Source organism: Molossus molossus, unplaced genomic scaffold, assembly GCF_014108415.1.
Source record: "Molossus molossus isolate mMolMol1 unplaced genomic scaffold, mMolMol1.p scaffold_m16_p_7, whole genome shotgun sequence".
NCBI classification, from domain to species: Eukaryota; Metazoa; Chordata; class Mammalia; order Chiroptera; family Molossidae; genus Molossus; species Molossus molossus.
The window spans coordinates 93300789-93325370 of NW_023425401.1; the positions used below are offsets into that span (position 1 = coordinate 93300789).

At 39.2% G+C, this 24582-nt stretch overlaps 1 protein-coding gene and 1 pseudogene across 3 annotated transcripts in view; both read right to left on the reverse strand.

Moving 5' to 3' along the window:
- Positions 1 to 5010: 5010 nt before the first annotated feature.
- Positions 5011 to 11342, reverse strand: LOC118620166 (annotated as a pseudogene).
- TMEM209 (transmembrane protein 209) overlaps positions 7222 to 24582 on the reverse strand; it is a 33313-nt gene continuing 15952 nt past the window's right edge. Inside the window, exons 7-15 of one of the 3 annotated variants that reach the window (XM_036247218.1) lie at positions 24224 to 24399; positions 23540 to 23611; positions 19194 to 19290; positions 17856 to 17981; positions 15018 to 15115; positions 13978 to 14092; positions 13785 to 13882; positions 11931 to 12004; positions 7222 to 7629 (exon numbers count right to left, since the gene is read on the reverse strand). In XM_036247218.1, coding sequence (XP_036103111.1) covers positions 7575 to 7629; positions 11931 to 12004; positions 13785 to 13882; positions 13978 to 14092; positions 15018 to 15115; positions 17856 to 17981; positions 19194 to 19290; positions 23540 to 23611; positions 24224 to 24399 — 911 coding nt within the window. In that variant the 3' untranslated portion in view covers positions 7222 to 7574. Of the gene's footprint in view, positions 7630 to 11925; positions 12005 to 13784; positions 13899 to 13977; positions 14093 to 15017; positions 15116 to 17855; positions 17982 to 19193; positions 19291 to 23539; positions 23612 to 24223; positions 24400 to 24582 lie in introns of those variants that run through there. The other 2 variants (XM_036247220.1, XR_004957378.1) reach the window with 2 other exon arrangements.

A 24582-nucleotide genomic window follows, 5' to 3' on the forward strand; every position in this document is an offset into this window, starting at 1 on the left:
TCCGGTATTTCCACGTTCAGCTTCTCAATGACCTGAGGTACCGGGAATGTCTTGATGTTAATTAGAAGTCAGTGTAGGGTAACCGACTGCCCAATCAGTGACAAGGCTCAGTCCTCCCATTCCAGCCCGTTTGGGCCACTGGCTCTTCCAGTTACACAGACGTTGGATAATTCACTTTGTTTTTGGGGGGCATTGAAAAAATTCACTTCTAGCTTTAAATTCCATCCATAGCAGTGTCTGGGGTTGTCTGTGACTTTGCTATGCAATACCCTTGGGGTCACTGCTGTCCTGCATGCCCATCCTGCTGTATGGGACTCATCTTCCTAGTCGCGAAGGAGGTACCACCCCCAGAGAATCCAGGACCTGTGCCCCCGGTGAGTGTAGTTCATTCGCTGTGGAAATGAATCACTGAGGCCAACCAGGGAGCAAGTCAGAGAGGTGGCTCGGAGCTAACGCCTAGTGACCCTGCAGGTTCAGCAGGGGGCCACTGGCATTCCCAGTGAGAGACGCGGCAATGTCACCGGGGCCCAAGCAGCACCGGCGCTGACCGTGCAGACCCCTCTCTCAAAGCAGCAGTCAAGGCCCCACACAGATCCTTCCCCAAAGCCTTCCCGCCAGACAGCTCCGTCCTCTGCTGCCTGCGGACGGCTGGGGGCAGTGAACAGTAGCTTCTCCTGTCCCTCACAGCGGGCACTAGCCTCCGGGATGGTGTGCTGCGGCTGAGTGCACAGTTCGCCATGGGAGTCCCAAGCACATGGATCGGCTGTGTCCTTTTCCTAACATCGTTCTTCATTTTCAGGCAGCCCCTGCTGCAGCCGTCCAGTCCTGGGAATGCTCCTTGTCCTTAGCCTAGCCACAGAAGGAAAGCCAGGGTGCTGGGCTGCTCAAAGGGTGTCTGTCCTTCAAAGAGAAGAATGCAAGCCTTTCTCAGGAAGTAGCTCTAAGTCTTTCTCAACCGCAGCACACTCATACTGGTACAAAACTCAGTTCTTTTATGAAGATGAGGCAAGATATATGGTCACACTGTTAGACTAGAATTCACTTCTGAATCCACTCATATGACTGAGCGCCAAAAAAGGGGGCACAGATCTAATCCCCCTGGGGGGAGAAATGACTGCAGCTGGAGTCAGGACCAGCTCTGGAAAGAAGCAGGTTTATTAGGGTGAAGTCCCTGGGCCGCGGTGGACTGTGGAGGCGGCAGGGCATCCCCAGAGTGATCATGATGGCCAGCAGGTAGCTTGCAGGGAGCCCAGCAAGGCGCAGCCTGCAGCAGCTGGAGCCAAGGATCTAGGTGGATAGGCTAGCTGGGACCAGATTGTGGAGGGCTTTAAATGTCAGGCTCAGGAATTTATCAGGGGAACGAAATGATCAAACAGGTGTTTTAGGAAGATGAATTTGAAGAGAATGTGCAGGATGAATGGGAAAATCTGGAAGCATGGCAACAATTCGGAAGCTGTGAGATGAATTAGGCTGTTGTAGTAGTCCTGTGTGAGTTGATAAGGGTGTAAACGAGCACAGTGGCAGCAGAAATGGAAGGGACAGCTGCAAGAGACATTGTTAAGAACGAATGGATGAGGTTTGCTGCCTGATTGGATTGGGGACCCAGGGAGCTGAAGGCATCAAAGATGATACCAGAGTTTTGAGTGTGAGCAACTGCTGATACAATGAACAGCAAAAGGGGTTAGAAGAGGAAGAAGGTTTCAGCAGATGTGAATTCAGTACCAGACACGGAGTCTGCAGGATTCCTACGAGGAAATGTCTGACAGGTCACAGGAAACGTAACACTGGAGCTCAGAAGAGACGTTTTGGTTGGCGATGAACTTGAGAATCCAGCGCAGAGAAGTGATAAATGAAGCTGTGCAATGAATATGATCTCTAAGGAAAAGAATAATACAGTGAAAACAGAGGACCAAAGACTGACCTTTAAGGAATGCCACATTTAAAGGTTTCTATTACAAACCTGAGTTCAGAAGTGCCATCCACATGCTGTATGTCTTCACCACTAAAATATCAGTTTGTATCAGTTTGAGAAAGCCAAGCAACATAGCATTTTTATGTCTCAGCAGGAACTAAATTATGAACACCTAACTATGCCCCTAAACATATTTGGTTAAATTCAAGGCTGGCATTCAGAGAAAAAAGAATAAATGGTACAGTGAACATAATCTAGAAGATTAGTGGATTTGAGCCCACAAGGATGAGTCAAGTAATAAAAACCTGCGAAAAATAACCTGTAAAAATAAATTAATGAAAAGTAGGTATTTACTCATCTTTAACACAGGACCGAAAAATTAACCATATTTGCAGTACACTGTCATCCTGAGTGTGAATATTTAATAGAGACTACATTCAAGTATAAACTGGCTCAAACATGTGTGAAGATAAGTTAATACAGGGAAGGTACCCAGAGTACAGTAAGTCCTATTAGACTTTTTTTTTTTTTAATCTTTATTGTTGAATGTATTACAGATGTTCCTCATTCCCCCATTGACCCCCTCCTCCCCACTCCCGCCCCCCTCCTGCCTTTTCCCACACTGTTGTCTGTGTCCATTGGTTATGCATATAAGTTCTTTGGTTTATTTCTTCCCATGCCCAACCCCCTTCCCTTTGAGATTTGTCAGTCTGGCAACCAATTTGTATTTCTTAATCCCTTCACCCTTTTCACTCATTTCCCCAAACCCCCTCCCATCTGGCAACCAACAAAATGTTCTCTGTATCTATGAGAATGTTTCTGTTCTACTTGTTCATTTTGTTTGTAGATCCAATTGTTGATATGTATTCATCGCCATTTTGTTTGTTCATATATTTTATCTTTTTCTTCAAAAAGACCCTTCAACATTTCATATAATAACGGTTTGGTGGTGATGAACTCCTTTAGCTTTTTGTTATCTGGCCATCGATTCTAAATGACAGTTTTGCAGGATAGAGTGATCTTGGTTGTAGGTTCTTGCTTTTCATCACTCTGAATATTTCTTGCCACTCCCTTCTGGCCTGCAAAGTTTCTTTTGAGAAATCAGCTGACAGTCTTATGGGAACTCCCTTGTAGGTAACTAGCTGCCTTTCTCTTGCTGCTTTTAAGATTCTCTCTTTGTCTTGAACCTTTTGCATTTTGATGATTATGTGTCTTGGTGTGGGCCTCTTGGGATTCATCTTGTTTGGGACTCTGTGCTTCCTGGACTTGTATGTCTGTTTCCTTCACCAAGTTAGGAAAGTTTTCTGCCATTATTGTTTCAAATAGGTTTTTGATTTCTTGTTCTCTCTCTTCTCCTTCTGGCACCCCCATGATGCGAATGTTGGCACGCTTGAAGTTGTCCCAGCCGCTCCTTACACTATCCTCATTTTTTTGGATTCTTTTTGCTGTTGTGATTGGGTGTTTTTTTGCTTCCTTATATTCCAAATCGATGGTTTGCTCCTTGGATTTACCTACTCTACTATTGAATCTGTGTAAATTATTCTTTATTTCAATTAGTGCCTCCTTCATTTCTGACTGTGCATCCTTCATTTCTGACTGGTCCTTTTTTATGCTCTTGAGGCCCTCACTAAGTTCGCTGAGGTTCTCACTAAGTCCATCGAGCATCCTTATAAGCAGTATTTTGAACTCAGCATCTGTTAGGTTGGTTATCTCCATTTTGCTTAGTTCTTTTCCTGGAGTTTTGTTCTGTTCTTTCATTTGGGACCTGTTTCTTTGTCTCCTCATTTTGGCTGCCTCCCTGTGTTTGTTTCTGTGTATTACTTAACGAGAGGTATGGGGCTAGCTGAGACCAGATGCTGCTTGTTTGAAAGAACTTAGGAAAACCTGAAGCAGGATCCAAGACAGGCCAATCCTGTGGTTAAGCAACTGGCAACAGCTTGGGTGGGCCTGAAAGTTGGGTGGGGCGGGGCCTCAGGGAATCACCAGGGCGGGGCAACCAGTGTGAGCCAGGTTGCTGGAGGCCCAGATATGGCAGCTGTCTGCCACCCGAGGGAAGGGCTCACCAAAGGAACAGAGGCCTCTGACAGCCGTCTGTCCCGGAGAAAGCCTCCTCTCCAGCCCTCGCTCTAATGCCAAACAGCTCAGTTCTTCCCTGTATGTCTCTGGCGCCCCTCGAGCTGCCTCCCCTCCAAGCTTAGAAGGAGAAAGTCCGATAAGTCCATGCGCGGGCCCTTTAAGAGGAGCTGCCTGGGGCTCCAGCCGTCTCAGCCTCCCTGAGCCTCAATTCCCGCTGGTTTTCCAGCCAGAAGTTATGGGGACTCTCTTCCTGGCACTAGAACCCTGAGTGGGGTGCCTGGTGTGGGACGGGGACCCCTCAGTCCTCAGGGAGGACCTTCCCAGTCGAGGTACCCTCCTGATTTTTATCCGCCACACGTGGGTGTGGAACCAGCCCCTCCGCCCCTCCTACCAGTCTCGATGTGGCTGCTGCTTTAATTCCATAGTTGTAGGACTTCCAAGTGGTTGTGGGAGGACGCAATACCGCATTTAGCCACCAACTTGACCGCAAGTCCCCATCCCTATTAGACTTAACATGCAAACAAATATCTGCCTTTTTTTTTTTTTTTTTTGGTATACTAGGCAAAGTACTTTATTAACTTGTTTCAAACTTTATTCCCAGGCCTCTTCAGCTTAATTAGCTGAAAAGAATGATTTATGTATAAGCAAATACTGAAAACAACTGCAATGTCCAGGGGGGTTGGGCTAAAAAATATTAGAGATCTAGATTTTGTCAGATCCATAAACAAAATTTGAAAAAAGCAGTCATAGCCCTGGCCAGTTTGGCTCAGCGGTTAGAGCGTTGGCCTGTGGTCCGGAGAGACCCTGGTTTGGTTCCCACTGAGGGCATGTACCTTGGTTGCAGTTTGTCCCCGGCCCTGGTTGGGTTGTGTGGGTGGCAGCCACTCGATGTGTCCCTTTCACGCCAATGTTTCTCTCTCTCTCTTTCCTTCTCACTCTATCCGAACAAAAAATGAAAAAATGTCCTCGGGTGAGGATTAAAAAAAAAAAAAAAAAAAAAAAGGAAAGGAAAAGGTAGTCATAATATAAAATAGCAGCTCCCAGTAACTTCTTCAAGATTATCTTCTTCAGAAGTTGACTCAATTCAGTTTGCTTCATTCTTGGAAGCCTCATCAAAATTCTCCACAAGATCTGGAACTTCATCCTCCTCCTCTGCAGTAGCAAGTGGTGCTTTTCCATCCACAGATTGTTTGGGCAGAGCTTCAGCCATTCTCCTTAGACTAGGCAGACTGTCTGCACCGAGCTGATTTAAGCTGCTGGGTAGCATTTCTGTCGGCTGCTGTGTCTCAGTGTGGCCCGTAATGGTGGAGGTGTCCGCTGCCGGAGATGCCTGCACTGTGGGGTTGTGGAAGTGGATCACTGTTCCTTGGTTTGTGACCATATTTACCTCTTCCATAACAGAGATACTGTTGACCCCTACCTTCTTTAAGGAGAACTGAAATTTTCTATCATCTGCTGTAGCTGCTCCGTGAACCCCCTTCTTTCTACGAGCAGTTCCTTTCCCACCAATGCGCACCTGTGCCTGCAGTTGGCAAGTTTCTCTTGGTTCCTGATAGTTTCTTTCATCTTGTTCGAGAGGAGATGGGGCCACGCATGGGCCTAAGGGTTGGCACTCCAATAGCTATTCTTTTTATGCCTAACCTTTTTACATGTATATTTATAATATATTATACTTTTGACAGTCATTTAAAAAATAAAATATTCTAGCTTTGAACTTTTGGACTAAAAGCTGCCTTAAGTCCCATAAAGAAAAAAACATTTTGTTTATTGCTAACATTTTTCTCTTTATTGCTTTTAAGAAAGAATATGCACCTGAACAGTCTAACAGCAAAGCCACTTATCCCATGACACCTTTAATAACTACTGAAATAGAAGACTTAAATCTTAACATGTCCTTATATTTCACGTTTAATTGATATTTTCTTCTAAAAGATCATAGCAAGCATATTAACATATATCAAAAGCAGTTAAAAGATAGAAACTCCCATCCTGTGGACATGGCTTTTAAAAAACAGAAATAACTTTTTTTTTTTAATCCTCACCCGGGGACTCCCCCACCCCCCATTTATCTTCAGATAGAGCAGGAGGGAGGAAGAGAGAGAGAGAAACATCGATGTGAGAGAGACACATCGACTGGTTGCCACCCACACGACCTCAATGGGGGCTGGAGACAAACTGCAACTGAGGTACGTGCCCTTAATGGGAACTGAACCCAGGACTCCCTGGTCCGCCAGCCGACGCTCTAGCCGCTGAACCAAACTGGCCAGGGCGAGAAACAACTTTAAAAAAGAGACTTTATACTATTATACAATTGGCTGCTCATATAATACTGACATGCCGTTATTCTAAACATACTGGCATTAGTTATTTGCAGGTGATGGAAGCAGTCTAATATGTCAATCCAGAAAATACAGGCAATTTCTGGCTGGCCTTAAGAGATACTACGTATACACATAAAAACATAAAGAGGGAGAGAGTCAAGCAAAACTTATAACCCGGTAACTTCTTACTCTCCAGATATTTTGAATATACCTAAAAAAGTTAAACATTAGATATCATATGATTTTTAAAAAACCTTAAAATCATACTGTATTATGGAATTAAAATTTTAAAATAGAGGACAGAGAGAAGCCTCTTAGAAAATTTTACCTATTTGACTCGAGTTATTAAAACCAAAGCAGCCCTGGCCGTGTGGCTCAGCTGGTTGGAGTGTCATCCTGTGCACCGAAAGGTGGCTGACTTGATTCCTGGTTCAAGGCACATGCCTGATTTGCAGGATTGATACCCGGTCTGGTCCGGGTGTATCGGGAGGCGATCAATCAATGTTTCTCTCTCACACTGATATCTGTCTCTCTCTTTCCTTCTCTGTTGCTCTCTCTCTAAAATCAACTTTCAAAAAACATATCCTCAGGTGAAGATGAAAACAAAATCCAAAACCAAAGCAGTAGTTGTCTTGATGTCCTCCACTTCTTAACTAAGCCCCAAATGGTTTAATTCAATCAGCCAAATCCACGAGTAGACTTTTCAAACACAATACTGTCAAACCTCTTTCAATAATATTTTAAAAATATACATGAACTAATACATTACTTAAGTTGATCTCATTTTAAAAATGTGTTTGCCAAACACCGGGGAAGAAGAAAGATTAAAAAAAAAATAAGTTAGCAATTTTCTTGTTTCTTTTTAAGTATTTATACTAAATAATGTAATTGAAAAATCAACTTTTGTGGGGAAAGAATTGGTAGATGACTCTTCCTTAGAAGTTACAATGAGAAAGAACTCATATTTATTTAGTTAACGGGGACTGCACTGTTTTGGGTCAACAACAATCCTGAAGAGTTGCAGTTTTGTAAACAACTGAAAAATCTGAAATGTGATAAAAAATCAAGGGCAAAGTCTATTGGTGTAGAAGACACAGGACATACTTTCATAAGGAAGTTTCCAAAACAGCTATTTTTCGTTCACTCCAGAGTCTGTAACACACACACGTGTCATAAAACAAAAGAGGTGGTGATTCAGAGACGTGTAGATTCAACTTCTGATTCAGTCAAATAAAAGTCCAAATGTTTGGAATCAAATGATCCCACTACTCGCCAAAAATCCACAAAATATTCACACCAGATAGACCAAGATTAACTCTCCTATAAAGAAAAAAAAAAAGTTTTAGTGGAATTGATTGCTAAGCATTGAAAGTCTTTCCTCAAATAAATAAAATAAGGAGTACATGTTTAATTGATGACATTTAATGCTATTCTGTAATAATTTATGGTACACATATTTTATCAGGCGAATTCTAGTAATAGTAATTACTTTAACTGTGCTTAAAACCTGAATTTAGAATAAATGGATTTATAGTGTTGAAAATTAATTTTTCAGTGGATCTCAAGAACAATTATATCAAATAGTGTTAACAGCATAATTTTAGTAGGTAAAATAAATGTGTAAATGACATTTTTTAAAATGGAGAATATAGAGACAGGTGGTCTTAGAGAATTTTACCTATTTAACTTGAGTTAGGAATTTTCCAATTATTAGAGATGCTTTCGTGGATTTGCATATAACAAAAAGAAAATCGACTTCTACTCCGGAGTGTAATATAACTATATTTAAAGCATGAGGGGAGGAGGAGAAGACTATGAGAGAGATAAATTACTCATCTAACAGAGTGAGAAATCAATCGACGACGCCCAACACTGAAGAATCAAGGGAGGGCTGCACATTTCTGTTATTTGGAACCACAGGAGTGATAGCAGGAGGGAAAGCTGGAGTTTCAAGTGGTGGACTTTGGGAAGTGGGCTTGGGTAACACAGGGAACTGCTTATTTCTGTCATTAACTTTTAGCACTATATGATTTTTAAAATTATGAACATGTATTCATTTTGATAAAAAATTTAAAATACATACTACAAAAATGTCCTTCAAAAAATGTAATTTCTATTGGCCACATTTTTCTATTTCTTCATACCCTCACTGACACTGCAAATGATAAATCTCAATTTGATAGAGAAATGTTTTAATTTGGCCTTGTTTTGTATAAGGCTAAGCATCTTTTTGTGTTTATTAACCATTTGCACATTTTCTATGAAAAAGTCTTTCATGTCTTTGACTATTTTCTTCCTTTTTTGAATATGTTTTTATTGTTTTTTTTGAGAGAGAAGGGAGAGCGAGACAGAACCATCGATGTGAGAGAGAAACATCCACTGCCTCCTGCACACCCCGTACTGGGGATCCAGCCGGAAACCCGGGCCTGTGCCCTGACTGAGAACTGAACCAGGACCTCTCAGTCCATGGCTGATGCTCAATACACTGAGTCACGCCAGCCAGGCTCTTAGACCATTTCTCTTTTTATTTTCTAATTAACTTCTTTTCTTTTCCAATTATGTGACGAATATTAACTTGAGTTTGCTGTATGTGTTGCAACTAGAATGCTTTGTCTCAGTTTGTCATTTAGCTTTAAACTTTATTTATAGTGTCTTGCACTGAACACTTAAATTACTGTGCAGTCAATTCTGTCTAGATTGTTTTCCCTTTTGGAAGTTAAACATTCATCTTATTCCAGTAATGGCACAAATATGTGGCATTAAATTGAAAATGTTTTTGGATCAATCTGCTGATTTATGGGCATGATTCTAAGTGGACTATATTTTAACCACTCGCTATTTCCTTTAAGTGATAGGAGAGTTTTTAACCATTTGATTATTTTAGAATATATTAACAAGATTAAGCAATCATATTTTTTAAAGTTAATTTCAAAGTTTTTATCCTTGGTTAAAAAACCCCAAATACATAAAACACAAATTAGTCTTAGTCAAAAATGTTTCATTTTCTACAAACAAGTTGCAAATTTAAAGAAGATAAACACTTCAAAAAACGGTATCAATTTGTTTTTGGCCTCTGAGTAAATTATCATTCCTTTGAGTACTTTGAAAGTGTTTACATTTTCCTGCATATGACAAATTGTATATGGCACTCAATACAAGCATCATAACAAATCATTTATGAATCAAATATCAATTTGGATCCACAGAGGAAAAGATAAATGTTCAATTAAAACAAAAAAACTAAAAACTCATTATTTATTTAAAATATTTCTCAAGTAATTTTTTAAATCCTCACCCGAGGATACATTTATTGATTTTAGAGAGAGAGGAAGGAGAGGGAGAGAAAGAATATCAACATGAGAGAAAGATGGACCGGTTGCCTCCCATACCCACCCTGACTGGGGATCAAACCCACAACCCTTTTGGTTTATGGGACAATGCTCCAACCAAATGAGTCACCTGGCCAGGCCCTAAATTAAATATTCACTTAAAAATAGTCTTCCAGCTTTGGCTGGTTTGGCTCAGTGGTTAGAGCGTTGGCCTGTAGACCAACTGGTCTTGGGTTCGATTTCCGGTCAAGGGCACATACCTGGGTTGCAGGTTTGATCCCCAGCCCCAGTTGGAGTCATGTGGGAGGCAGCCAACTGATGTCTCTCTCTCTCCCTCCCTGTCCCTTCCACTCTAAAAAAAAAATCTATGGAAAAATATCTCTGAACGAGAATTAAAAAGTCTTCCAGAAATTCTGTTGCGTGAAGAATTATAAATAATATATTTATAGCATACTACATCCTTATAATATGTATGTATGCATATACTGATAACTAAATACTGATATAAATTTTGTTTAATTTAATCCTTACCTGAGGATATTTTTTCCACTGATTTTTAGAGAGAGTGGAAGGGAGGGAGGAAGGGGGATGAGAGAGGGGCAGAGAGAGAGAGAGAGAAACATCAATGTGAGAGACACATCGATTGGTTGCCTCCTGCACATACCCTGGCCACGGCTGGGGATTAAACCTGCAACTCAGGTAATATGCCCTTGACCAGGAATCAAACTGGAGACCCTTCTGTGTTCAGGATGATGCTCTATCCACTAAGCCACACCAGCCAGGGCAGTGCTAGAAATTTTAGAAAAAAACCCGTGTGTTTATTGACATAGATAAATATCCAAGATATACCATAGGTTAAAAAGCAGGTCACATGCCCTGGTCGGTTTGGCTCAGCGGTTAGAGCGTCGGCCTGCGGTCTGAAGAGACCCGGGTTCGATTCCTGCTAAGGGCATGTACTTCGGTTGTAGTTTGTCCCCGGCCCTGGTTGGGTCGTGTGGGTGGCAACCACTCGATGTGTCCCTTTCATGTCGATGTTTTTTTCTCTCTCTCTCTCTCTCTCCCTCCCACTCTATCTGAACAAAATATCAAAAAATGTCCTTGGGTGAGGATAAAAAATAAATAAATTAATTAATTAAAAAAAAAATAAAAAGCAGGTCACAGACTAACATGGTTGGGTACAATTTTTTAAACAGAATAAAAAAAACAAAAACAAAATCAATTTATTCCCAGAAAGTAGTCTGGAAACATATACCCAAAGTTATTAACACTGGGTAGCTCCAGAGAGTGTGAAGAAGAGTGAGAGAAGCCGGTTGGAGGGGAATTTTCAATTTCTAGTTTATACATAGCTGTACTGTTTAAACATTTCTAAATCAAGCATGCCTCAATTACAAAAATTTGTAATAAAAAAAGGAAGAACCAATTTAGATGCCTCACAAAAGTAAATTTACTATTTAATCTTTCTTACATTAAAAATATATGATATAAACTCATAAATGTTTGTATTTGTTTATAAATTTCTGTTTGTGTCTTTTTAAGTCTTTGCATCTAATATGTTTAACGACAGGAACCTGGGTGTGTCTCTAGAGCAGTTCTGTCCAACAGAAAGAAACATAATGTGATGTGAGTCACAAATGCTTTGAAGTATACATATAATTTTACATTTTCTAATAAGCACCTTGAATAGCGGTTCTCAGCCTGTGGATCACGACCCCTTTAGGGTTTGAATAATCCTTTTGCAGGGGTCGCCTAAGACATAACAGTAGCAAAATTACAGTTATGAAATAGCAATGAAAATAATTTTATGGTTGGGGTTCACCACAACATGAGGAACTGTATTAAAGGGTTGCGGCATTAGGAAGGTTGAGAACCACTGACCTTGAGAAAGTTAAAAAATAGGCCCTGGCTAGTTTGCTCAGTGCTTAGAGCGTTGGCCCGAGGACTGAGTTGCAGGTTCTATTCCAGTCAAGGGCACGGACCTCGTTTGCGGTTCAGTCCCCGGCCCTGGTCTAGTTGTATGGGAGGCAACCAATTGATGTCTCTCTCTCACATTGATGTTTCTCTCTCTCTCCCTCCCACTCTGTCTGAAAATAAATGGAAAGATATCCTCGAGTGTGGATTAAAAAAAAAAATCATATAGTGCTAAAAGTTAATGACAGAAATAAGCAGTGCCCTATATTACCCAAGCCCACTTCCCAAAGTCAACCACTTGAAACTCTTGCAGAATCTTAAAGGAAGAAAATCATTAAATAAATTAAGTACTTGTGTTTTTTTTTTTTAAGCACAAATACCTACCCAAGCATTCCTGATTCTTTGGTCTTTATGATGTAGAGGAACATTAACAATGTATGAAACATATTATTTCGGCCCTGGAACAAAGAAAGAAAGAAAAAAAAAACACCAGCAAGATTTAAACCAAACCAAGCAAAAGATTCAGTCTGATAGGTAAATGCAGATCCTATCAATTCACAGTCTACAAACTGAGAATTCCACGTAATTCAGCTTTTTATTCATCCCTTGAAGAAGTGCCTACTTTGTGCTATGAGAGGATCCATGTAATCAAGGAGCTTAAAGTCAGGTAGCAAGGCAGACAGTAAACTAAGAATTACAAAAAGTGTGATGAATGTTATGAGGGGAGGCGAAGATGCCACGGGAATACAGTGGGCCTCTGACCCCGACTGGTGAGCCAGGGAATGCCTCCCTGAGGGAGAGGTTTTTAAGCTGAGACCTGAACGATGAGCAGAAAGTAAACAGACTGAGAAGTTTCTACATGTGGGGAGCAGCACACACCAAGGCCTGGAAGAGCTGCTGTGAGGCTGGTGCCCCTGTATACAACACACAACAAATGCTCTATCCCCCAAATTAACAGCATAAACAAAAGTGTGGGTATTACAGACCTTTAATCACACTTCAATTATATGTTAATAACAATATAAGTAACAGGTTAAACATAAATTTATTTTATCTATAAGTGACTACAAGGCAACATTTTGCTAGCCCTAAAATCAAACAATTATATGTCATTTCTGGTCTATAAACTAGCTCCTTCCTAACTTAGATTTTTTTTTGTTACGTACCCCTAGTGGGAACCAAACCTGAGACTCTGGTCCGCAGGCTGATGCCCCAACCGCTGAGCCAAACCAGCCAGGGCTAAATTAGAATTTTACTTTTGGACTCTGGGCTAAAGAAATTACCCAAAATGTAGATAGCTATATGCATAAAAATGAATATTCAGCAATATTTATGATAATGAAGAATTAAAAACATTAAAAATGTCCAACAACAGGAGAATGGTTGAATAAATTATGTTATAATCTTATGTTTTTTATAGCCATTAAAAAGTGTATTTATGAAGATTTTTTTTTTATCCTCACCCGAAGACATTTTTGCATTTATTTTCAGATAGAGTGGGAGGGAGAGAGAGAGAAAGATAGAGAAAGAAACATCGATGTGAGAGACACATCAACTGGTTGCCACCCACACGACCCCAACCAGGGCCAGGGACAAACTGCAACCGAGGTATGTGCCCTTAGCGGGAACCGAACCCAGGACTCTCTGGTCCATGGGCCGACGCTCTAACTGCTGAGCCAAACAGGCCAGGGCGTATTTATGAAGATTTTTAATGGCATTGAAATTATGTTACAAAGTTAATTTTTTAAAGGATATAAAACTACATGAATGATTTCAACACACAGAAAAGTACAAAGAAAGACCAAAATGAAATCTAACAGGAGCAATACACCAAAATACTAACAGCTCCTTCTAAGTAATAAAACGAGTGGTTTTTCTTTTTCTTAGAGAAGAAGGGAGAGAGAGACAGAGAAACATCAGTGAGAAAGAGAAACATTGATCAGCTGCCTCAAGCCCGCAACTTGAACATGTGCCCCCACCAACTGGGAATTGAACCAGTGACCTCTGAGGATGATGCTCAACCAACTAAGCCACACTGGCCAGGGCCCTTTTCTTTACACTTTTCCCAATTAAGCATATAATACTTTTATAGTTAAAAATGGGGATATGTAAGAAACATATTTTCCCTAATTTAAAAAGTTTACCTATTTCATAAACAAGACATTCCAATTTTTAAAATATTATCAAAGCAAGTCATCCATGACATTCTATAATAGCAGCTTCTACATTTAGAAGTACCTTTGGAAGATTGTAGACATGACGCTGGTAGATTAGCTCATAATGGGGAGGGTTGATAGCACTCTGATAAATGCAAAAAACATTCTCATTTGTCACATCTGTAAAGGAAATATGCTACATGAAAAAACAAACAAAATCACTAGATGTATTTCAGGTAAAAAGCTTAACTCATTCTTTTAGAAGAGGCTTATACCTGGTTTGTTTGGTGTCTGAACAAAGTGCTGAGAAGTAAATGTTTTTCCGTCAGGGTATTTAGGATGCGGAGGTAATCTGGAATCAAGGTAGGTGCAAAACACATGCATGATGATCTAAAAATGAGGAAACAATATTTCAAAGTCAGTATAAAAATCTATCATGAATGTAGCCCTTAAAAATCAACTGTGTTTATGACTCTAACTTAAAAATTTTTCCCTAAAGAAATAGCAAAAATGCTTTCAAGAGGTTATAAGATGAAATGTATAAAATGAAAAGATAAGACATTCTTAATTTTCTGTTAAGTGGACCATTCACACCCATATAGCTAATGAACAGAAAAACCAAGATAAAATACACATTTATTCAATTCCCAATTTGAATATCAACATTTAAAACTTCATTTTTATACATAAGTCATTATAAAAAAATAAAGAACATGATTTTGAAAAACTCTTAAATGCCTAAAATGTTTATACTCTTTGGTCTTATAAATCTAATTTTAGGAATCTTTCTTTTTTTTAATTTATTTTATTTTATTTTTTTTATCCTCATCCGAGGACATTTTTCCATTTTTTGTTCAGATAGAGTGGGAGGGAGGGATAGGAAGAGAGAGAGAGAAACTTCGATGTGAAAGGGACACATCGAGTGGCTGCCACCCGCACGACCAACCAGGGCCGGGGACAAACTGCAACTGAGGCACGTGCCCTTAGTGGGAACCGAACCCGGGAATCTCTGGACCGCAGGCTGACGCTCTAACCGCTGAGCCAAACCGGCCAGGGCAGGAATCTTTCTTAAAGTAGTACTTCCAGCCCAGCTGGTGTGGCTCAGTATTGCAGCACTGATCCATTCACCTGGAGGTCGCTGGTTTGATTCCTAGTCAGGGCACATACAAGAAGCAATCAATAAATGCATAAATAAGTGTAAAACAAATTGAGGTTTCTGTTTCTCTCTCCTTTTCTCTCCTCCCCTTCCTCTCTCTCTCTTTCTAAAATCAAACAATAAAACAACAAAAATAAATAAATAAAACTGGAGGCTTACAGCAGAATCGGTGGGCAGGTCTGTATCCCACTTGCGTCCTTTGAAGTCTCCACCTCTATTCCATCGGAAGGAGCTCATACAGCCTCCTTGAGAAAGTTCTACAGCAACAAAGGTGAAATTTAAAAAGCTAAGAATAAGCAAAAATTAGGGGAAAAATGGCTAAAAGAAGCACATTATCTTTTTTTAATTTTTTTTTTTATTATTATACATTTTTGCACTTTATCTTCAGATAGAGCGGGAGGAAGAAAGGGAGGAAAAGAGAGAGAAACATTGATGTGAGAGAGACACATCAAGTAGTTGCCGGGGCTGGGGACAAAATGCAACCAAGGTATATGCCCTTAGTGGGAACCAAACCCAGGACTCTCTGGTCTGCAGGCAGATGCTCTAACCACTGAGCAAAACCAGCCAGGGCAAGAAGCACATTATCTTAAAAACCAGATCAAAAGACCCACAATATAAAGAAATATAGAACATAAAAGATTAACTTAAACATCACCAGAAGAATCATATAAATCCAAAATGTGAGCTAAGACAAATATTCTACATTCTTAAAAAAGTCAATGTTGCCCAACTGGTGTGATTCCTGGTCAGGGCACATGCCTGGGTTGTGGGCCCAATCCCCAGTGAGGGGCATGCAGAAGGTGGCCAACTGATGTTCTCTCTCATTGATGTTTCTCTCTCTCTCTCTCTCTCTCTCCCCCCCTTCCTCTCTCTCTAAAGTCAAGAGAAAAAAATTAAAAATAAATAAAAAGAGATATTAATTTTTTTTAAAAAAGATCAGTGTCATGTGGGAAAAAGATGGCAGAACTGTTAGAGACAGATGAAAAAATCTGAAACAATACGTGTAATGTGTGAACCTACATTTTATTCCTGGTTAGAAAAAAAAGGGTATATATAACATTCTTTGGACAACTGGGAAATCTGAGTATGAACTGTATGTTAGATACTATTATATAAATATTTTTAATTTTTAAGGTCTGATAATTGTATTGTGGTAATGTAGGAGAATTTTTTAAAGAAATTCATGTGCTGACCCAGCTGGTGTGACTCAGTGGTTGAGCATGGACCCATGCACCAAGAGGTCGCCAGTTCGATTCCTGGTCAGGGCACATCCCAATGACGCCTACAATATACTTTCAAATGAGACAGAGAGAATCAAATATGAAAAATGTTGATAACTATTCAATCCAGAAGGCCCATACAGCGTTTGCTGTACTTTTGAGACTTCTCTGTATGTTTGATACATATTAATACTTTATGTATAATTTGTACATATATACACACACACATACTTTTTTTGGCTATTCAAATAATTTGCTACCTTTGAGGCAATCTTGCCAAAAAATTGTACCCTGAATTTTCAGGAAATACAGAGACCAGAGAGAGGGTCACATAAAAAGTACACTATGGGGATGTATTCATCAAAATCCATACCATGGAAAACACTACAGGACATATAATCCAGTTCTTTCAACAAATAAGATGCAAAGAAAAAAAATGATGGATGGGAAACCTATAGCTTAAAAGAAACTTAAATATAGCAACCAATTACAACATGTGATAATATTAGAATCCCAATTCAAATAAACGGTACCAAAAAAAGTAAATACACATTTTAGGAGATCGTTGGAAATTTGTACATGAACTGTATATTTCATGATATAAAGAAATTGTTAAAAAATATTGGGTGTGATAATTATGGCTTTTTTTTCTTTATTGATTTGAGAGAGAGGAAGAAAGAGGGAAAGAGAGATAGAAACATCAGCTGGTCACCTCCTACATGCTGCCTACTGGGGATTGGGCCCACAACCTGGGCATGTGCCCTGACCAGGAATCAAACTGGTGACCTCTTGGTGCATGGGTTGATGCTCAACCAGTGAGCCATACTGGCTGGGCATGGCTATGTTTTTTTAAAGGCCTTCATCTTTTAGCAGTATATACTGAGATATTTATGGATAAAGTGATAATGATATATAGGATTTGCTTCAAACAACACAGAAAGAGAGGAGGTAGACGAAGATACAAAGAGGGCCAAGGTTGCCCAGAGACTGATGGTTATTGGGACCGGGTGCTAGGTACGAGAGGGTTGAGCATACTGTTGTGTCTAGTTTTACGTATAGCTGAATTCTCCTTATACAAAAGATTTTTAAAAGTCATGATAAATGCTTATTCCTGAACCTCAGTCAAACCTAGGGGAAGAAAGGGTGCATCATATTTTCAAATTAAGATTTACAAAATATCTGAAGCGTGAAATGCCATTTCTAAAACTTGTTTTAGTGATGAGAACATTTTACAGAGTTTGCCCAAATAAAAATAGAGAGGCAAAAAGGGAGTATGGGAGTGTCAGGCAGGCTAAATTTCCCGATTCTCAAGTCACTTCCTCAGATCAGAAGATAACAGAAATATAAAAAAGGAACACAATAAATATGATATAAAAATGGAAAGAAATAAGAATCAACTTTCTGAAATTATTATATAGAGTGTCAGAGTGGCACCCATTCTTGGTAGTTTAAGAACAGAAAACAAATGACATATTCACTTGAGCCCATTTAGCTCATTTTTAAGTTTCTCTATACAGAATACAATTATTAACTAACATATTCAAGGCTAAGTATATTATTTTAACAATTCTTAAACATATAAAACATAAAACCCAAAAGCTGTTCAAGTATAAGCCTTAATTAAGCCATAATTATATTTTTATAAAATATAAGATCATATTTAGTGATACTTTATTAATTTTTTCAAAAAAATGTTTTTCCTTGTTACCTTTATTTATAAAATCTCAAAGTAGTAGTAAAAAGTTCTCATTTTTTTCCTCTTCAAATCAATAGTTACCTTTGATCCTTTCAAACAAGTATTCCTGGTTCGGTGTAAGATCTAGATACTGCACGATCGTATTCAGAGTCGGAATGAGAGGAGCTTTGACCAGAGCAGCTTGTTTCAAGCTGGTAATATTAGCTTCTGTTAAAAATAAAACACACATAACACATTGTTATTCACTCAGGTCTCTAAAAAAAACTCAAAATGCTCTTCCCTAAATAGATGTTGAAAGAGTAAATGACAGCAATAATAGTTTATCTTAACAATTTGCATTCTCTACTTTACTTACAATTTATCTTATAATTTCTGACGAGGTGGCCAGATATCTAATTGTCTCTTTCTTCCTCCCTCTATCCCTCCCCCACTCTCTCCCCAAAAGAAGCAACCAGATCCATTCTAGAAGATCTATAAACAACGAATACACCAAAGGTATATATACATAAAAGAAATATAGTCCAGTCATAAAAATAATACTGGACAATACTTAACAAAATAGAAGGGGGTGGGGGGAACGACAGATAACAGAAACAGTTTGACACCAATAAGAAATATATACACACATATGTAGTGTATTTCCTCAACTCATAAATATACATTTTTCATGTTCTTAAATTATGAGATAACTTAAAATTGATACACACACACAACACACACACAAACAGACAGTATCATATATTTTTCTTAAAACATAATAACTAGTTGTGACCAAATTAAAAGTGGTTATCTCTGGAAGCAGAATTATGAGTAATATTGTTTTTTGTGTATTTCTGTACTTTTCAAATTTTCTACTTCAACACACACACACATATATGTATAATATATATATATATAGCTTTTGTAGTCATAAAGCAATATTGTTCTTTTTTTAAAAGCACACCATGTGTTACAACATGGATGAAACTTGAAAACATTGCATTAAGTGTAAGAAGCCAGTCACAAAGGACAACATACTGCCTAATCCCACTTTTACGAAATATCCAGAAGAGGCCTATCTATAGAGACAGAAAGGAGACTGGTAGGTGCCTCGGGCTGGGAAATGGTGGGGGTGGGAAAGCAGAGGTGACTGCTAAAGCATATGTGGGGTTTCTTTTCCAAGTGATAAAATAGTCTTAAGGTTGATTATGGTGATGGTTATACAACCTAAACCTTTGTATTGTAGACTTTAAATGGATGAACTGTATGATAAGTAAATCATATCTCAATAAAACTTAATATTAAAAATAAACCATGTATTTAGTTTTTTCCTTTACCTCAAGGTAAGAAAGGAAGTTGTTAAAAGCCCATTACAGAAGAAATTTCCACTTGGCAGATTCAGTGACAGTAAATCAAATGCTGGGCTCTATTTTCACATACCTCCTATCTGCAGCTCTGGACACCCCATGCGTCTCATCTGTGTGCTGACAGACTCAATCTCTTGTACAAGTGACACTAATATTGTCTCATTGATCCACTAGGAAGAAATGAGGTAGAGATTTAACACACATAATTCCAAAGCATAATTCTCAAATAATTATTCGTAAGACTCTAAGATTTTTTTACTGTTGTGTACTTAAATATTAACAGAGCATAGTGAAAGAGAATGGAAGTAGCAGCTACCTGAAGTCTAGAGAGAGTTCAGTAAATATGCTATTGGAGTGTAAGTTAATTAAGTTATAGTCTTAAATTACGTATACCGGTTTTTTTGTAAAGAAAATATAAAACTTTCAGTTATGTTAAGTTTTCCTTAAATGTTTCTTTCTATGCTTACACTTAAGCTAAAAGGATAATCTTCAGTTTACGTTTAAGGGTTATTATTCATACATTTATTCATGTAGTGTTTATATTGGTTTGTAATTAGTAAGACAGTTTTCAAACTAACATAACTGATTAACTCTCAGTAGGCTCACCAATTCCCTAACCATGTAGAAAACAGATGTATTCTATTTGAAACAGGCTTGTGAATATTACATATTACTTTAGAACTAGGAATTTCAAATGCCACTTTGTATGGCTAATATCAAACTAATTCTGGGAAATGAAAAGACTGTCTAAGGAAATAGCCCATCTGGTTTATTTGTATTATGGGGTGTGTGTGTGTGAACTTCAGATGAAATACATGTCTACTATTCCTTAAAAGGAATTCCAAAAAACTCTAAATTTCAGAACACTGTAGCCTAAGGGATCCAGATAAGGGAGTGATTATATTTCTTTTAAGCTAATACCCCTGACCAAGACTTTATATTTTAAATATATTGACATTTTGCCCTGGCTGGTGCAGTTTAGTGGTTAGAGCTCCTCTCTCCCCGACCCACCCTCCCTCCTACTTTCTCTAAAAGAATCAAGGAAGAAAGCCTAGCCTGTGTGGCTCAGTGGTTGAGCATCCACCCATGCACCAAGAGGTTGCCAGTCCGATTCCTGATCAGGGCACATGCTCAGGTTGTGAGTCAAATCCCCACTGTGGGGCATGTAGGAGGCGGCCAATCGATGTTCTCTCTCATCGATGTTTCTATCTCTCTCTCCCTCTCCCTTCCTCTCTCTCTAAAATCAATAAAGAAAAAAAGTTTTTAATTTTTTTTTTATTCTCACCCGAGGACATTTTTTTGTTTTTGTTTTTTGCATTTATCTTCAGATAGAGTGGGAGAGAGAGAAGGGAGCAGAGAGAGAGAGAGAAACATCGATGTGAGAGAGACACATCGACTGGTTGCCACCCACACAACCCCAACCAGGGCCGGGGACAAATTGCAATCAAGGTACATGCCCCTAGCAGAAACCGAACCCGGGACTCTCTGGTCCACAGGCCGATGCTCTAATTGCTGAGCCAAACCGGCCAGGCAAGAAAAAAAGTTTTTAAAGAAGAATCAAGGGCCCTGGCCAGTTTTGCTTAGTGGTTAGAGCATTGGCCTGAGGTCCAGAGAGACCAGGGTTTGGTTCCCGCTAAGGGAACGTACCTTGGTTGCAGTTTGTCCCGGTTCCAGATGGGGTCGTGTGAGTGGCAATCAGTTGATGTGTCTCTCTCACATAGATGTTTCTCTCTCTCTCTTTCTCCTTTTCTCCCTCCTGCTCTATCTGAAGATAAATGCAAAAATGTCCTTGGGTGAGGATTAAAAAAAAAAAAAAATCAAGGAAAAAAATCCTCAGGTGAGGATTAACAAAAATATATTGACATTTTAGACAAGCCTGTAAGTGGAAATAATTCTAAGATAACATTTCACTCATTCATTCTTCCACTCTTTTACTGCAACAAACTGATCAAAGGGGTTCAGGAGATGTAGGCCCCATTCCCAGAAAGTCTGACTGGGCTTCTAGGGCTGGGCTTAAGAATTTTTATTTTAAAAAATCCATCCCAGCTTCTGATTCAAGAAAGTAGGCTGCTATTTTTCATCATTCCCTCTTGATGCACTACTGAAATTATTATTATTTTAAATATATTTTTATTGATTTTTTTTAGATAGAGAGGAAGGGAGAGGCAGGAGAAAGATAGAAACATCAATGAGAGAGAAACATTGATTGGCTGCCTCCTGCATGCCCCACACTGGGGATTGAGCCTGCAATGCGGGCATGTGCCCTGACCAGGAATCGAACCAGTGACCTCTTGGTACACGGAAGGACACTCAATCACTTAGCCACACTGGCTGGGCATACCCTATTTAAATTATAATAAAAGAATAAAAGAGGAGTACGAGTGATTTCAACATATTTCTAGAAGATGCAGAGCTGCTGAATGACTGCTGGAAGATGAAGGAAAAAGCGGTGGCCTCCACTAAGTGGATATGCCTGCAGTGGGGGAGGGGCCAGTGTGCCCAGCAGAGCCTGGGACATGCAGGCACTACAGAGGGCATGAAAAAGAGGCATGGTTGAAACAAGGGAACTAACTCACTCTGTACATGGAAGAACTGGCCTTCTCAACCTCCAGGCCAAAGATAGAGAGGGTTCTTCTTTAAAAAACTGCCCTGGCCAGTTTCGCTCTGTGGTTTGAGCATCGGTCCATGGACCAAAGAGTTGCGGGTTCGATTCCAGTCAAGGGCATGTACCTTGGTTGCGGCCCTGGTCAGGGTAGTACGGGAGGCAACCAACTGATCTCTCTCTCTCTCTCTCTGAAGATAAATGGAAAAATATCCTTGGGTAAGGATTAAAAAAAAAAAAAATCAAAGAAATTGATATATTCATGCATATATTATCTTCTCTCCCTAACTGAAGTTTTCTGAGGTCAAGGACCTCATTTTCTTTTTAATCCTCACCCGAGGATATGTTTAGAGACATAGGGAGGGGGAAAGAGGGAGAGAGAAACATCGATCAGTTGCCTCCTGAACACGCCCTGAACAGAATTGAACCTCCAACCTCCTGGGTACAGGACAACGTTCTAACAAACTGGGCCACCTGGCCAGGATACAAGAACCTAATTTTTATTTCCCTCACATTTCTAGACACACAATAGGCTCTGACAGAAAAGCTCTTTGAAAAATAAAACTGAGATGCTAGGAAAGGGAAGAAGGCCATATTGTTCCTTTATCTACTCAAAAGACACTGATTTACTGAACACAGAAGAAAAAAAAAAGGAAACCGTTGAACGTAATTGTGTTAGCAGTGGCTGTTGCTCTCTGATGCCTGCGTCTCCTCCAGCTCACCAAGCTCTGGCCCAAGGACAAGGGGTAAGTAAAGAGGTCTCTATTCCATGGCTCATACAAAGCAGACTGCCTGAAAATCAACCAGTGGTAAAGCACCTAGTTACCAAAGCAGGCATGTGGTCTTGACCAGGATTCAAACCTGAGACCCTTTGGTTCTCGGGTCTTTGGCTCTCAAGCCAAATGGGCTAGGGTTGAATGTTTGCTTTTTTCCCAATGGGGTCAACTGTAACTTAAAAAAAAGGGGCAGAAATCAGGTATTTGCAGTTTTTCCATTTTCATTTGTGTGTGAATTTTAAAAATATAAATGCGGGGACATTAAAGCATCAATGAGAGTCAAAATGTTTCAGTGAACAAGTTTCAGCAGTTCAACTTTATAACAATATAAATAAAGCTGTTAAACTTTTTTGAACAATGCCAGCATTTGGATTTTTTAAAAAACAGTTAAATTTCTTACTGATGACAACTAAATGGTGTTTACAGCATTTTTATCATACAGGAGATTCCATCCATTCATTATACTTTTCTAACTGAGTTGTCCTACATGCAAGTACATTTTTTGTTATTGTTGTTAATCCTCATGACAGGATATTTTTCCACTGATTTTTTGTTTTGTTTTAGATAGAATGGGAGGGAGGGATGAAAGGAGAGAGAGGGAGAGAGAGAATCATCAATGTGAGAGAGACACATCAATGGGTTGCCTCCTACATGACCCTGACTGGGGCCAGGGATTGAACCCGCAACCTAGCTACATGCTCTTGACTGGAAATTGAACCCTTGTCCTTTTATGGTCTAAGGGCTAAGGCTCTAACCGCTGAGCCAAACTGGTCAGGGCATAAGTACATGTTTTTAATGTGGTCTGTTTGCTGTGCTGTTCCTGTAAGTTTGCTATTAAAATATATCACACTATAAAAAAATTTTTTTAAATGGACACCATAAGGTAAATGTCATATTTATTCTTATATATGTGCCATCCATATTGCACTTTTAATAATTTTGATATCTAATTAACAATTAACATCTCTAACTCATATTCTAATAACATACTTTGCATATTAAGAGGCACTAATACTGTCCAAGGAGTAATGTCAAACTTACATTTCTGAACTTAGCTGTCCATGAATCCATATGATCAAGAAGTTGTCTATTCATAGTCACTCTTGCCCAAACCTATTAAAAATCAGTGAGAAAAAAAATCTTGTCAGAAATCAGTCATTCTTTCCCCCAACCTCAAAAATATATAGGATACTTTAAAAAACAAAAAACTTCATAAACATCAATAATGATCTAATACGCAGTAAGTATCCTTTATGCACTTGCTGCTATTCATGCAGACATATCTTTAAAATTCCTTATGTTGGTATGTTTAAAGAACATTCTTCTTGCTTTTAAGAACAAAATAAAAGTCCAGTATTGGGTATTAAACTGATGAAGTTACAGACGATCAAATGTTCTCATCTAAATATATTTTAACAGCAAGAGTCTTACATATGTTAAGTACAAACTGATACTTCAGATACCTTTTTTATAAATGAATGCAGAAAAGTGTTTTAGGCAGGACACTAATGTCAGCTACGTGTCACAAAGAGTAAAACATACAGTGTAATTCCGTTTTAGGTATACAAAGTTAGATAGGAGCCTTTCCACTCTTTAATGCGTGCCAGATGTATGTTGCTAGTCAGTGAAAGTGGAGGCGACAGAAATAAATGTTCCAGAAATAACAAAAGATTTTAAAACAATCTGTAAAAAATAAATATTAAGTCATTTTCACTTTCCATTTACCTCCTCTGCAGCTTGCTTAGAACTGAGATCGGCTTCATCTTTGTTAGCACACGGAGCCTGTGATCTACAGGCAAGCTGATACTGAAACTTCTTTAGAGTTTGTACATAATCCCCCATAGAACGATTGTAGTTCCAGAAAGTAGGACTGGTGGAAGGCGAGGTAGAATCTGGGCTCCCTATAATGATTAATTCAAAGATTATCGGTGTGTTGTAGTAATTTTGACATCTAGAGTTAGTATGTGAACATGGGATACCCAGGCAGAGAGGTATTGGCAACCAAGGAAGACAAAGCTTCTAGCGCAGCAGTTCTCAACCTGTGGGTTGTGACTCCTTTGGGGGTCGAACGACCCTTTCACAGG